A 14391-nucleotide genomic window follows, 5' to 3' on the forward strand; every position below is an offset into this window, starting at 1 on the left:
AAACAGGGCTACCATCTGAGTTCCTCACCATTTTCTCAGCTCTTTGGCTCTGCTTTGTAATTCAGCATCCTCACATACTTCAGACGGTTCTTTGATGTTACTTCACAGCATGAATCTGGGACAAGTACTGTAAAGCTGTTCAGAATGGGTTAACTACACATCTGATGCTAGCAGTAGATGGAATATAGAATTATTCAATTAAATAATGCAGTCATTCTTGGAAAAGCTCCCAGATCTCTCATTAGTGCAAACTGGTGCCCATCACTCCCTGAGCTGTCACTCCTTTCATACTTATTATTTATTCAAGAGCTCAGACCCCCACTAGACAAAGAACAGCAGCTATTTAATGGTTACACAGTTCCTATGCACTGCAGAACAGTTGGAATGGTAAGAAGGAGAGTGAAACTGGCATCTCAGTGGGACTCACAGACTAACCTGGTGATTTCTCCACTCACATACAAGAAACAAATGTGAAACAGTTAATGCTTAAACACAAAATACAAACCAGAAAATGTTCAATGGCTGGGGAAAATGGATGGCCTTGAGCACCTGCAAATGCCATGAACTTTTTAGTTTCATGTTGGCAGCAGGTGAACTTCATCTGTCTTTCTTCCTTCTGAAGAAAGTAAGATGAAAGATACCGTTTGAGGCTTTTCAATTCCAAGCTTTCCCTACATGATCTGAGTGAGTGCAGACTGATAGCCCCAGCTACAGGTCATATTTAAAATAACCAGGCAAACTACACTACCCCTCATTACAGGTAGAGAAGCAGAATTTCTAGACCTTGAAGACATCATCAAAACAGGTTAAGTGCATCAACAAGATTTGCACTTTCACAGAGAAGGGTCCACAGCTAAAGAACTCTTAATGCCTAAGAGCAGCGACGATTTCATCATTGTGTAAGACAACTTGTTTGTGACTGGTAAAACTTTAGAACCTCTTAGAAACATTTCTGCTGGCTTTCAGAAGGTATATAAAAATGAAGTGTATGTTGGTATATTACCTAAGAAGTACAATCCTGTGTGCAGAGGTAAACTATCTACGCCACTTCTATGTTTTCTAGATGCTATCATGGTTTTCAGCATTTTCAACGTATGAAGAAAAATAGCACTACAACTTTCACTTATAGATTACTTAAGCTTTATATGTCATACAGTGCCTACCACTCACTCTAAATCCTGTCTGGTTCTTCTCACTGGATTATTCATTGGCAAAAAGCAAAAGCACCAGCTTCAGGGAGTCAGATATCAAGCATGATTATTCCTGTTGGTCCTTGTCTCCATTTTCTTTACAGTAGCACAGGAAGTACATCACTAAAAAAAGATAAGGAGCTACAGTCAAAGACAGTGAAAGTTTAGATAAATATATGTAGTTACATATTATCTCTGTATGACTCACTGTCAAGTACCAACCAGTATAGAAAAGGATTTGCTGCTGCCTACTTGCTCTTCACTCAACACAGAATATTACAGTTCTGTAGTTCTGTGGTTTTTTCCCCCCCTTAAACAAGGACTTGGAACTCATGAGTTCCATCTGATATACAAACAATACACTTCACAGCTTTCTTTTACAGCAGAAAGATGCTTCATGCTGCTAGAAATGGACATCATCTTAGCCCCACCTCAGCAAAAATACCTTGTCAATCAATATTTCTTCATTAGAAACTCCAGATCCCAAAACCTACCTAAAAGCAGAGGAGGAAAGCTGAAAAGAACAAGCACTTGGGAGTAGATCTGTGACAAGGGATGTCAAAAATGTTAAGCAGGTGCTAAGGAGTACACGGGGGAGGCAGGGGGGAAGCAGAAAATTACTGAGGCTCGTCATAATCTCCATCCATTATTTCTGAAATCGCAGTTGAAACCAAAGCTCGCTAGTAGACCCTGCCTGAATTAACATCGTCCAATTTTAATTTCTCTACCTCCACCAAATGAAGTTTTCACATAGAAAGAACAAAGCACCTATGAAGATAAAAATGAAAAGAGCCAATCTGACAGCATGCAAGCAGCTGTCATTTGGATACAAGTTTGTCCATCATCAAACATATAGCAAACTTCCACGTGGCAGCACAATTCAGAGCAGGAGTGACGTGGGAACAGTGCAACTGATATCATCTTTCTAAACTTCCTCCAGCTCTTCTTCCTCCCTTTCTCTCACAGGTCTGAAGCAGAAAAACATTCAACCTATCACACTTCAGGATTATTATTACACCTTGGATTACAATACTTACACAAAATGACCACTGTAGTTCAGATCCAATGACTAGTTTGACGTCTGAAGCAAAAGCAACCTTACTGAAGACCATAGAAAGGGGAGAAAAACAGAGCATTGCTACCTGAAAATTACTTACTGCTGTTCAGACTTGTTCATTACTTCATTTTTGTAGTCCCTTCACCCCATATCTGAATTCAGGACTGCACCTACCCTAAAAACAGCATTAACTGAAATACCATACACAATCCTGATTTCTTTCAGACCTAGTTACACAACTCAGCAAGGGTGACAAGTTTTGTTATTCTTTATTTACTCTGTCACTTCCCAGAAACCAGATCAATCTATCTTCAGCTCTTACAGAGCATGATTCAATCAGTAATTTTAAGAGTGATTCACAGCTGATTTTAAACATACACTCCAAAGCACTTCACAATGGTCAACACTTCAACTGTACAACTCCAATCTACAAGCAACAGTTCCTCAGATCTTTTGAAATGCATCAATTCACTGACAAATTAAAGGCCCACTGGGAACACAGCATTCTGAACTCCAGCTACTGAGACTGCAACACCTGACATCTCTTCCTCCACTTGACTTCTTGCCCTCAGCTGCCTGAGGTACACAGTTCCATGGATGCCCATTTTTACTGCATCACTCTTTCCAAGCCATGGCCAGACAACTGTGACTTTTCTCTGCATCTATTCATTACCCAAATACTCATTCATTGGTCCTGCTACCTTTGTCATCTAACATGCTTCTCACACCTTGTTAGTTTTACTCTCTATTTCACTGCAAAGCCACCATTCCACAACCCTTTGTGTTTCTTACATATTTTATTCATCCCCTTGTGTGGGCTCCAAAGCCCACAGTGAATAAGGAACTACAGAAGCTGTCACTGAGGCCAGGCAGAGATGAAGCATTTTCAAACACAGTCCTCAACTTATAAAACCTTGCTCTAGGAATGTGCCAGCAGCAGCGTGATGCTACTCTTTTGGAACCATATTCCAGGATGATCTTTAAATTAAAATCTTTTCTCTTGAGTTACAGCTCTCTGAATTACTAAGCACAGAAAAAGACATCTAAGCAATACAGTGTAAAGCTTTGTGTTTAACAGATGCACGGCCTGTAATAAAGAAATCTTCACCTGCTAGTATTTCAAATCAATCACATAACATCAGCCTCCTGACACAGGATTGCTACCTCGGTATCTTACTGCCAAGCAAAGGCATTACCAGAACAGGTAAGAAACAGTAATTTAGTGTATGGATGGAGATTAAGCAAAGTAATACCATAACATCTGCACTGATTTTATTACAGACTAGACAAACTCACATACAAAACATCAATTGTAACAAGAATATTCCATGTGAGTGGAAAGCCAGCTATACCATCTGAAGTTGGAAGAGACTCTTTGAATTCTAACATTTAAGCATTTCCAGCCATAAGCAACTTACCAGTGTTATACAGTCCCAAAACCCAAAGCTCACAATTATGGCTTGTAGTTAAGTAATGTCACCAGCATATTTTCCATACTTAAACTTTAATACTTCTCTATCAGGGCTGTGAATATCCATGTTTGGAATGAAACCAGAATTTCACATTGGAATTTGTCTTCGTTGGTGTGAAATGAATGAAAATCTGTTCTAATTTGAGTCAGATTATCAAAAGAAATTTTACACCCCCCCCCCCAAAAAAAAGGGGGGGTCTTAAGTGGACCAATATCAAGTTGCTAAACCAACTGCATTTCAGCATCTCTAAAGAGTTGCTGCAGAACTTTACTTCTGGGGGTACAAAATCAAAAGAGTTTTCAAGATATGGTACTGTTTTGTGCAGACTTTATTCTTACTGAGCATTAAAATGACAACTACTTACCCTTCTCAATACCTACAGTAAGGACAGCTAACACTGACAATACAGCTTATCTGGCCAGATCCTCACATGGCAGTAACATAAGATGTTCCACTCAATTCTTTTCCTATTAAAGGGCACAAAAGTTTAAGAAGTTACTAACCATTCTGCTTCTCTGATTTCCTGCTTCAGGCATTACACTCAATATATATTCCACAGAACATTTTGGTGATGTATATCAATGCAAATCACATCAGCTGTTTTTCTTTGGAATCTGAGCTAAGGGAGTGCCAACTGTTTTTAATTAAGCTCTTGAGAAGGCCTAGCAATAAGACCATCCTAAATAATTAAGAATGGAGGAAGAAAAATGCCTGTAGCCACTGAACTCCACACACACACTGTATCAGTAAATTCTGCATTGCCATGTATCACGTTCACATATATATTTTCAAATATTGCTGGCAACTTTTAGATACCATCTGTTAACAAAAAACACGGAGGTTTTAGTTCAACTTGCAACTGTTTTTAGCACTAAAAACACCAAAAACACCGAGTCCTGCATCTTTTCACATGTACACAATTTAGACCTTTCAAACACAGTACATACATTACCTAATTAAAATACCGAGCAATTAAAGACATGTTTTGAGCTCTCAGATTATATTCCATAACTCAAGTTCTTCTGCCAGAAGCAGTTTGGTACGTAGAACAATAAGCTGCAAAACAGATCAGTCAAAACTCATGTCAAACTGCTTTATTACATCTTAAATAACATTACATTTTAATATAGTATCTATCTTGCATCCAGCTTTCTTGAAGTACACTGACTTTAAAATTAAATACAAAAGGTGAAGAGGGATACAGGGTGTGGAAAAAGCTCTACAGAGTAGTTTCATGAAAGAGAGAAAGAAGGAATTCATCTTTTATGCCAAATCCAGGCCTAACGCACAATTACAGCACATTTTTGTACAGAATGTTGCAGAAAAAACAAAATGGAGAAAAGCTACTACTGCTGCTAGGAAGGAGCATTTCTGGATACAGTGAGAAGATAGGAAAGTTTAACAGAACAATCCGCTGTCCAAACACTGCTGCTTTTAACATTTTATTTGAAAAGAAAGCCAGGAAAACCTGCTTGTTACAAAAATGATTCTAATCAGATGCAAAGGACTCATCCTACAAGAGGAACTGGCTGTGAGGAACTGATTTTATAAAGAAGATGGTTTAGGTTCCCTCCTCCCACACCCCAAAATCTTTGACAGCGATTGTTTGAACAGGCTGTTTCTCTTTTCTTTTTGTTTTTTTAAAAAAAAAGTGACTTACCACGCTACTCCAAAACGTGCATAGCTTTTTACTTGAGTTCTTCATAGATTTATGCACAGAGTAGCAACAATAAATGAATACAGCAACAATGGTTACAGTTTTTAAACAGGTTATTTTTTCAAAGAAAAAAACATCTAAGGACTTAGTCCAATATGCACTTTTTAGCATTTCTACAGCATGCGATTCTAAGAGTAAACCCACCCAATATGGCAAACAATCAAAAAAGGTTTTTTTCTCGTTTAACTTAGAAAGTTCAAGATCATTATTTTCAAAACATTGATTTGTACATCATTTCATACACAAAGAATTGACTCAATACCCAAGTGTAGGATAGGTCTCTTTTGAAAACAGAGATTCCTGGTTGTTGAGACTACAGGATAGTGTTAGGATATATAAACTGCCCTTTCAAGTGGACAAAACCAAAACAGATTAAAAAAAAAATCAGTGTGGTGAAAAGAGGGGGTAGGAGGGACCAAGGATTGCATTTGTTATCCATAAAACGTGAAAGGATTCTTTAAACAAGCATTCATTACCTTGAACAGCATGTGCTTGGTTACCTTACTGCTTAACGTTATCCTATATATGCCAAGGTTTGTGCAACAATTATCTGTGATACTAGAAAATAAAATAAAAAAAGTAGGGACTAAATTTACATCGTTAACAACCCCCAGATGCTCTGGGCTAGGACTCCCTTGTTTTGCTCAATTAAATACATAAACAAATGTATTTAAAAAGGAAACTTGAAAAAAATCCCGCTACAAACATGACTTTAAAATTTGCAAGTGTGTGAGATAAAGTCCTTAACTTCAACTTGGAAACTACAGTGAAAGCTAACTGTTTCACAATTATGCTCAAGTTTATTTTCTGGTCATGCTTTTATGATAGTGTTTGATTTTTAAATTCTCAAGACAAAAAAAAAAAAGAAATGGTCCCAAAAGGAATGCACTATTTCATTTTGCTTACAACACAGAAATTCTTCTTGGAAAGGTAATTGTGCTCTTCAATTTCAGCAACAGGAGACGGAAAAGATCTTGCCCTTTGAAGTTGGGGAGGATGGGGGTCCAAGTTAGTATAGTTGGATTGAATATGCTATCATTTTTAATTTTCAATCGTTGGAAACTTCTTCCAGTCACGGAGTCCGCCACTCTTCTAACACACAGAAAGATGGATTAAGAGCTGCACTTAGATTAATTGTAGTCAAGTTTCAAGTCTCGTTCTCACTACCCACTGATGCATTCAGCCATTATCTCACTGGTTTTAAGACTGCCATTTATTTGCCAACCCCGACTCTAAAGACCAGTCATCCCTCCCAGAAAAGTAAGAGTAGTTTACCACAGAAACATTACTGCATACATTGAAGAAGCAGCCTTCTAAAAACACACAAACAACAAGAAAACCCACAAGAAACTGTTTTTCCCCCCAGTGACTTTCCTAACTTGAATTATATGCTTGCAGCATCAGTAGAAGAGTACTGTTTGGACCCATGAAAAAGCACTGAGCACCATATAAGGACAGAGTTAATTAGTTTGATGCCTACTTACTTCAGTTCCAGATCTTGAGGAAGCTGTCCCATGATCCTGTTGCCACTGCCATACCATCATCAGTCACACCTAAGCAACTGACACGGTTATCATGACCAGCAAGGACACCTGGAAATAAGAATACACAACAAACCTGTCACACTGCTCTGATGCTTCCTTATTTCTGCTCAATAACAGTGAGGCTGCCACACCACAATTACTCAGTCTCTTCCTTCAAGAATTCTGAACAAGCATGGTTTCGATTTTTGAATGCTTTTGCTTTCTGAAGCACAAACTTGTGTGGGTTCACAAGGAAGTAATGCAGAAAATGCTTGGCTCCAAAATTCTACTTGTATATTCCTCAAGTCATGACCTTACTGATTCAAGTTGTGAAATCACTGCTTTGAAAATCCTGTCAGCAGTGTCATAGCAATAAGTGCAACCATCGCTGCTAGCATTTCCTCTCCATAGTGACAAACATCCATTTGATTTTACAGAATTTTAACCCACAAAAAAGAAGCTGAAATACGTTCTGAAAACTGAAATGTTTTCCATCTATCTTTAACTGGTGATGTTTACAAGCACTTACAAGACTTCAACACCTACATAGCTTTTGCCAATATGGAGATCTGAATATCAATTATAGTACTATTAAAAAAATAACTGGGACACTAAATAGCAAAGATACAGAAGCCAACATTCTCCTCTGTTACATTTAACTTAATGGAACAACTATTTATGCTCAATCTCTACTCAGCCCACTGCACTGAGCTAAGATATTCCTGACAATATCAGGCAGTACAGAAGTTTAAGTTCTGCTCAGATCACTTCAATAAGCAGAAAACTTAAAGCAGTTTAAGTTCAGCAAACGTGCCATGAGCACATGCACTGTATTTTCTATTTAATAAAAAACTACCATGAATTCTAGAAGAAAAAACTGTGATCTGTGTGATAAAACAAAGCTGACAGAGAGAAATCAAGAAATCCAACAAGAACTACATGGGCACAGTCCAGAATCATGTATTTGTTTAGATCTTTGCCATCTTTAGTACATCCTCCTCTCAAAGCAACAATTCGCACCAAGTACCTGCAGCTAATCCTTACAGCTCCACGTGAAGAGGAATTCTGCTTGGCTGGTGTTTCCTGTTTGCTTTTAAAGCAGACCTAGACACTCTTAGGAACACCATACTCAATAACAGAGTAGGTCATTGCAGAACTGGGGATGAGGACAAAGCATCAAATATTTGTGGCATAACTCACACTTTTTCTCCTTTTTTTCCCCCCCTAAGAGAAGTCTTGTTTTTAAAGAACCCCAGTTAAATTGACTTAACTTTTGTATAGAAACAAATCATATTTACTTTCCCAAAAGGTAATCTGCAAAATCTTTTTGTTTCCTGTTTGCTTCTGAAGTCTCTGCTTCAAATAAATTTCATGCAAGATCATTCTTTCACCTTAACAGCCACACTAATGAGCAGCAAAACCTCTAACAAAGCAGTTAGAGTGACTGATGTGGGAACATCTTTCATGATCCTTTTATCAGCACGTGCTAAGGGCTATTTTCCATTAATAGTTTAACAACAACTTTAAAAGTTTACACAAAATAACTAAGCAGTGGATTTTTAAAGAAAAACTTTCTAGAAGTGATTCCTTTACAGATCAGTGACCAGAAATTGCTGCTGAACAGTTACAATATCATAAAAATCAATGCCACTGTTCAGTGAAATAAGAAACATCAAGCGCTGTCAACTTCCAGCCTGCAGTATTTCTGTAAGCTACTGTGCCAATACTGATGTCAGGCAACTGTAAGCCCTCCACAGAGGAGGTGGACAGTATGTTGCATTGCTTTCAACAGATCACAAGCAAAACAATTTCTAAGTCTAAAAAGACAGCCCCAATCCCCAAAACTCTGCTTTTCATATTTCAAAATAAATATGCTTACCTGCTCTATCAGCTTTCAGCGTATCCCAAACATTGCAGTTGAAGTCATCATAACCAGCTAGGAGGAGACGACCGCTCTTGGAAAATGCTACAGAGGTGATGCCACAGATGATGTTATCATGTGAATAAACCATAAGTTCCTGATCAGCCCGAAGATCAAAAAGCCTGCATGTAGCATCATCCGAGCCTGTGGCAAATGCATTGCCATTGGGGAAGAACTTCAGCAGAGGGCAGAAAAGAATGGGGAAAAAAGAAAAAAGACAACAAATTAATTTAAAGAGTGGCTGATAAAATGGGCAAGTTACTCAAAGGCTGCAAAATACGTTATGCTGTGAAGTCAGAAAAGTTCCAAACATACAAAATGCTTTTCATCTGGCATTCCAGGCATAAAGCCCATTGTCTCAGGAGTATCCAAAAACTGTACATCTGGAATAGAACTTCACCCTTGCTCCCAAGCAGAACTTGATGCAGAAAACATTAAGAGAAAACACTCCATAATATTACAGCATACAGTGCACGCTTAAAAGCTGAGAACAATATAACCAAACAAACTGAAATCCTCTGTCCTTGCTCGAGCTGACACTCACACAGATGGCGTTGATGTCCGACTCATGGCCAGTGAAGGTTTGCCGACACATTCCTTCTCTAACATCCCACAGTTTGGCAGAGGCATCGCAGGCACCGGAAACAAAACACCGAGCATCAGGAGCCAGAGACAAACTCATGACATCTCCAGTGTGCCCAGTAAATGTAGTTGTCTGCTGACCAGTTTCTATGTCCCAGAGAGCGCTTGAAAGAATAATCAAAAGGTACAATTAAAAACCTATTTACAGTCCTGTCTTTTGTGCCCTTCTTATTGTCCAAAGCACAAAGCAGCAGTGGTAAATAACAGCAAAATTCAAGTCAGCTTTTCCCACTCTTAAAAACTCACTGAGGATGTGTGACTTTGTAAATTATGTCTAACATTTTAAAACCGCATTGCTTTCCCAACACAGCAAAATCACTGCTACTCTGACAATCAAAGAGTATAAAATGATGAAATAGCACTATCATCCCTTCACTTTTAACTTCCCAATAAAGCAGATCCCTCAGCAGCAGATCTGTACTAGGCAAACAGAAGGTCACTGCACTTTGTCATTCTTCTCATAGCTTGGCTGATCCCAGGTGGACAAAGCATTATCCAAACAACTGTCAAGGAATTATGATAACTCCTGAGAACAGCTACATTGTCTCGTATGAGCCTTGTTTTAAGAGATTCTTTTTTTCTTATAAAGTATGTTTAGGAACACTTTGATATAAAAACAAAATGTCTACATTCGTTAGTTACTCAGAATCAGTGGACAAACAAATGGGCCTTCAAAGAGACTGACACTGTGTAGGAGAACTATTTACTAGACAACCTTTGCTGTAAGAACTGCTGCCTGGGAGATCTGTATTGATTTTAAGCAGCAGATATAATACAAAAACTAATGAAAAGAAGATTGAGGCCTTCTCTCATTCTGAAGCCAGTTTTTATTAAGACATACACCCACATCCACCTCAAGGAAAAAAGCTGTGTCTGCTGTCAGTGTAGAATATTTTCTAGGAGCTTTTCGTATTAAACATCTAAATACGACTTTGTATAGAAAACTGTAATTAATACTGAATACTAAAGTGTTTTGAGAAAGGTCACTTATTTCTGAAAGGCAAATTATACAAAAAAAAAAAAGTCTACATATCATTGTATCACAAAAAATTAGGTCAATTGAGAACACAGGCTTAACTGAACAGCCAAAGGTTAAAGCCTTGAAAGCTCAAGTTTTCCATTACTAGCAAAAATGTGACTTACAAGCAATTATCAACCTTGCTTAAAATTCTGGATGACTACCACCTTTATGAAGAAGTTTATTTCAACAGACTTGAAGCGTGAGAAGTCATTACTAACAACCATGTCAGAGTTTTACTGCTTACCAAGTGGTGTCGCCAGAGCTGGTAACAATTTGATTATCATCCAAGAAACGACAGCATGACAAGTATCCTGAAAGCAACACACACAGCCAAAGAATAAAATCAGAGATCACTCTCCACGCTGCATACTGACTTATATACTTCTCCCTCCTCTTGGAAGATGCAGGAAGAACTACTACAGAAGTCTAAAGTACAACAGAATTTTTATAGAGAAACCTCTGAAATTTTAGACAAAAATATTCTGGCTCTTTACTGACCATGTCTAATTAAACCATTACAATAGCATAAGGTTACATCAGTATCACAGCAAATTGATCTAAACACAGAAGAAATTTAGCGAAGTGTCTTAACCAAAGCAGGATAGATTCTGCTCTGGGACTACCTTACTGAAACTAGGGGAAGTTAGAAGCAAGAGGGAAAATTATTGAGCAGCTTTATTTACCATTATTTAGCTCCTAAATTACAAAAAAACAAACAGAACAAAACACAGTAGAGGGATTAATGCAGAAAAGAGTTGAAACAATTAATTGTCACCCTCCAGCAGGCAGTTAAGATAACCTTCCAACAAAACTAAATGCCATATGTTAAAAAAAAGGAAAAGATTTCACTGTGTGCCTCCATAACTCAGGCCATCTGGGTACGTACTCACCTGTATGCCCAGCTAGCTCACGGCTGACACGTACATTCCCTTCACGAGTTTTCAAGTTATAAATGGAACAGATGTTATCGAGACCACCACAAGCCACGTAGTTTCCAGAAGGCGCATATGCACAAGTCATGACCCAAGACGAACGCAGGGGAATAGCATGCACCTGAAACAAATGCATTCAGCACTTCATCTGCAGAACAACTCACTCAATAATTCAGCATCAGCAGGTTTTCATCTCTCCCCCTCTCTAGCAGCACATCTTTTCATCAAAAGGACAAGAAAATACATAGCTTGCCAGGTCAAGTAAACATGGAATTAAAACCTCAGGTTTGCCTTTCCCGAATTCAGCTTAATCAGCAATTTTGAGAAAAAAAATCAAATTATTTCAGTGCTCTGATTGCTAATAGTTTGCAGTAGGTTCAGGAAAACATTGACTTCCACATACAGTCAGCAGAACTGCCAATTCCAGGCTTAGATGCTATGTTATGAATGAACTAGCGAGGAAATTGTTACTCTCAGAGCCACTTAAATCCTACTTTGAAGCCCACAGCACACAAAGACTTAATATTTAACTAACCTCCTCTTTGTCTTCTTCTGTTTGCAGTGCACGTTTTCACACACAAAACACTTAAGACACTGCTACATTTCTTACTGGAGAAATCAAGATTTAGGCTCATGTCCACATTGCTTTGGTTGACAGAGAGTACTTCTCTCCTTTGCATTAATTATCAACTTAACAGTTAATCTTACCTTGTTTGTAGTATAGCTGTCCCAAATTATAAGTTTGCCATCCTGGGAGGCACTAACTAGAAGCCTGAAAAGGAAACAGGTGGTAAATTCAGCCATTGAAGGAAGACAAGAAGGAATGTATTCTGATAGAACAGCCTATACTGTCAAAACTAAGGTACCATTTAAGTACAGCATGTCATTACTCAATTCAAGATACCAGCACTGAAGAAATTATTTTGGAATCATCCATTTTGAATGTGAAATATTGTGGAAATATGTAGTAGATGATCAACATGTCCACACATTCATATTTCAGAAAATCTCTAGATAGGTAACAAGCTTGAAAACGGAGGCAGAAAACTTGTGTGGAATCAGTGACTTTGTGTTCTGTACATAGGCTTCAGATTCAATGAGTCTGACAATCTGTACTGTCTACTTGTTTTCTGTTTTCTGTTCTTAGAACAGAAATTACAGTTCTAAGTCCCAAAAAACTGAATGGATATCAGCACTGAAATACAATGGGGAAAAAAACAGAGCAAAGATGTCGCTCATGGAAAGGAGAACTTTAGGAAGGTTTTTTTTTTTTTAAAGCTTAAATCCACACTCTCCATTCAGAAATTGTTGGACACATAAGGCATTAGTTAACTGCTCAGAGCTCTTTTACATACTTTTAGTATGCTCAAAGGTATATTGGAACACTGCCATAAAGCACCTCTCTTCAGTCTTTTCCTTTTACAAATAATTTCAGAGAAAATAGTTCAATAAGGTACTCAGATTTGTTCCATGACTCTTCCTCTGGCCAAACACAATGCACTCATTAGTGCTTTGTTGTCTTGGTGGTGTTTTATTGTTTTTTTTGCTTTTTTTGTTTTGTTTTTTAAACCCAGCTTCTATCTTACAGCTGTCACAATGCACTTTTGCCAAACAGACCAAACCCCATTTTAAAAATAAATTTAGATTCTGATGACAAAACCACACATACCAGGAAGAAAAGAAGTTACATTGAGTGGTTCCAAGTTCTCTCGGCTGCCTACATTCTTTTGAACGAGTGGATCCTTGTGGCAGAACAGGTAAATAACAGCTGGATGCACCCAACTTCCCACAGCACAGTGAACCCACCTGGAATCAGTCCCCCAGTGCATTGCATAAATTTTGGCCAGGTGTCCCCGGAGCGTTCTCCTGGTGCGCATCTGAATTCTCCCCACCGGGTCAATATTGGCTGTGATCTGAAACAGGAATTGTACCATCCATTGAATCTTTCACTGCACAGCTCCACAGAACAAAACAAACCATCATACACAGACATTTCAATAAGCACCGCAATGCAAACCAAGTAGTCCTACTTCTTTTTTTCTTTTTAATATTGACCATTTTCTTTTTTAAATGCCTAAGAATAACTTCATTTGAAGCAGTACTTGCTTTCAAGAAACCATCATTTTGCTAGCTGTTTTTTTTTCCCTCATAGACAGGAAATGGGGTGCACTATTTCAGCCTTTAGACAATGCCTCCGCTTTTGAAAGATGGATGAATAACTCAGTTTCAGATCCAGATGACCTTCCCTTCCAAATACTGGAAAACTAGAATCATATTATTCCTGTTTTATTTAACTTTTGGAAGATAAAAGCAGTCTCTGGAGTGAGTAAATAGCAACATAAGGAAGTAATTAGTTTAGCTGTCCTTATGCAGCTAAGTTTAATATCAATAATTTCTCCAGTCTAAAGAAAAGTACTCGTTGAAAATAAAAACAATAAAAAACCCAGCTCAGCACACATTTCCAGTAATATAAGAACACATCTCAACAAATCCAAAAGTATGCAAGTTTGTTTTATGGATATTGTCTGCATATTTCTCATGTCTCCTTGTTACAGAATTATTTTGCAAGAACATTTGAGCAAGTGTCTCTGCTTCTTTTCAAAGACCATCAGCGCTGTGAAAAGAGCACTTCCATGACACAAAAATCCTCATCATGGACACATTCCTTGCTAGTAATACAAAAGTTTTTTGCTTTTGCTCCCTCCACATTTATTTATTTATTTATTTGCACGCTTTCATCCTGGAAAATATGCAGCACTGTGCCTAAAAATAAGATCACGAGATCAGTACATTCATATGTACCTACCACACCATCCCCAAGAGGTGACAGAATACAAGTTTCCCTCTCCCAAGTTAACAAAATAAAAACAGGACAGCACAGCAGAGGTATCAACTCAGGTTCTAAAGTATGGGCAT

General features: G+C 38.1%; 1 protein-coding gene across 2 annotated transcripts in view; it reads right to left on the reverse strand.

The window, feature by feature from the left end:
- Positions 1-6436: 6436 nt before the first annotated feature.
- The window catches only part of GNB1 (G protein subunit beta 1), a 32620-nt gene continuing 24665 nt past the window's right edge, over positions 6437-14391 (reverse strand). The window contains exons 5-12 of one of the 2 annotated variants that reach the window (XM_042883169.1): positions 13282-13388; positions 12184-12247; positions 11434-11596; positions 10788-10854; positions 9425-9626; positions 8839-9055; positions 6921-7028; positions 6437-6528 (exon numbers count right to left, since the gene is read on the reverse strand). In XM_042883169.1, the coding sequence (XP_042739103.1) occupies positions 6922-7028; positions 8839-9055; positions 9425-9626; positions 10788-10854; positions 11434-11596; positions 12184-12247; positions 13282-13388 (927 nt within the window). In that variant the 3' untranslated portion in view covers positions 6437-6528; position 6921. Of the gene's footprint in view, positions 6556-6920; positions 7029-8838; positions 9056-9424; positions 9627-10787; positions 10855-11433; positions 11597-12183; positions 12248-13281; positions 13389-14391 lie in introns of both variants that reach the window. The other variant, XM_042883170.1, reaches the window with a different exon arrangement.

This window comes from Lagopus leucura, unplaced genomic scaffold (assembly GCF_019238085.1).
Source record: "Lagopus leucura isolate 7727_CA_CO unplaced genomic scaffold, USGS_WTPT01 Super-Scaffold_100037, whole genome shotgun sequence".
Lineage (NCBI taxonomy): Eukaryota > Metazoa > Chordata > Aves > Galliformes > Phasianidae > Lagopus > Lagopus leucura.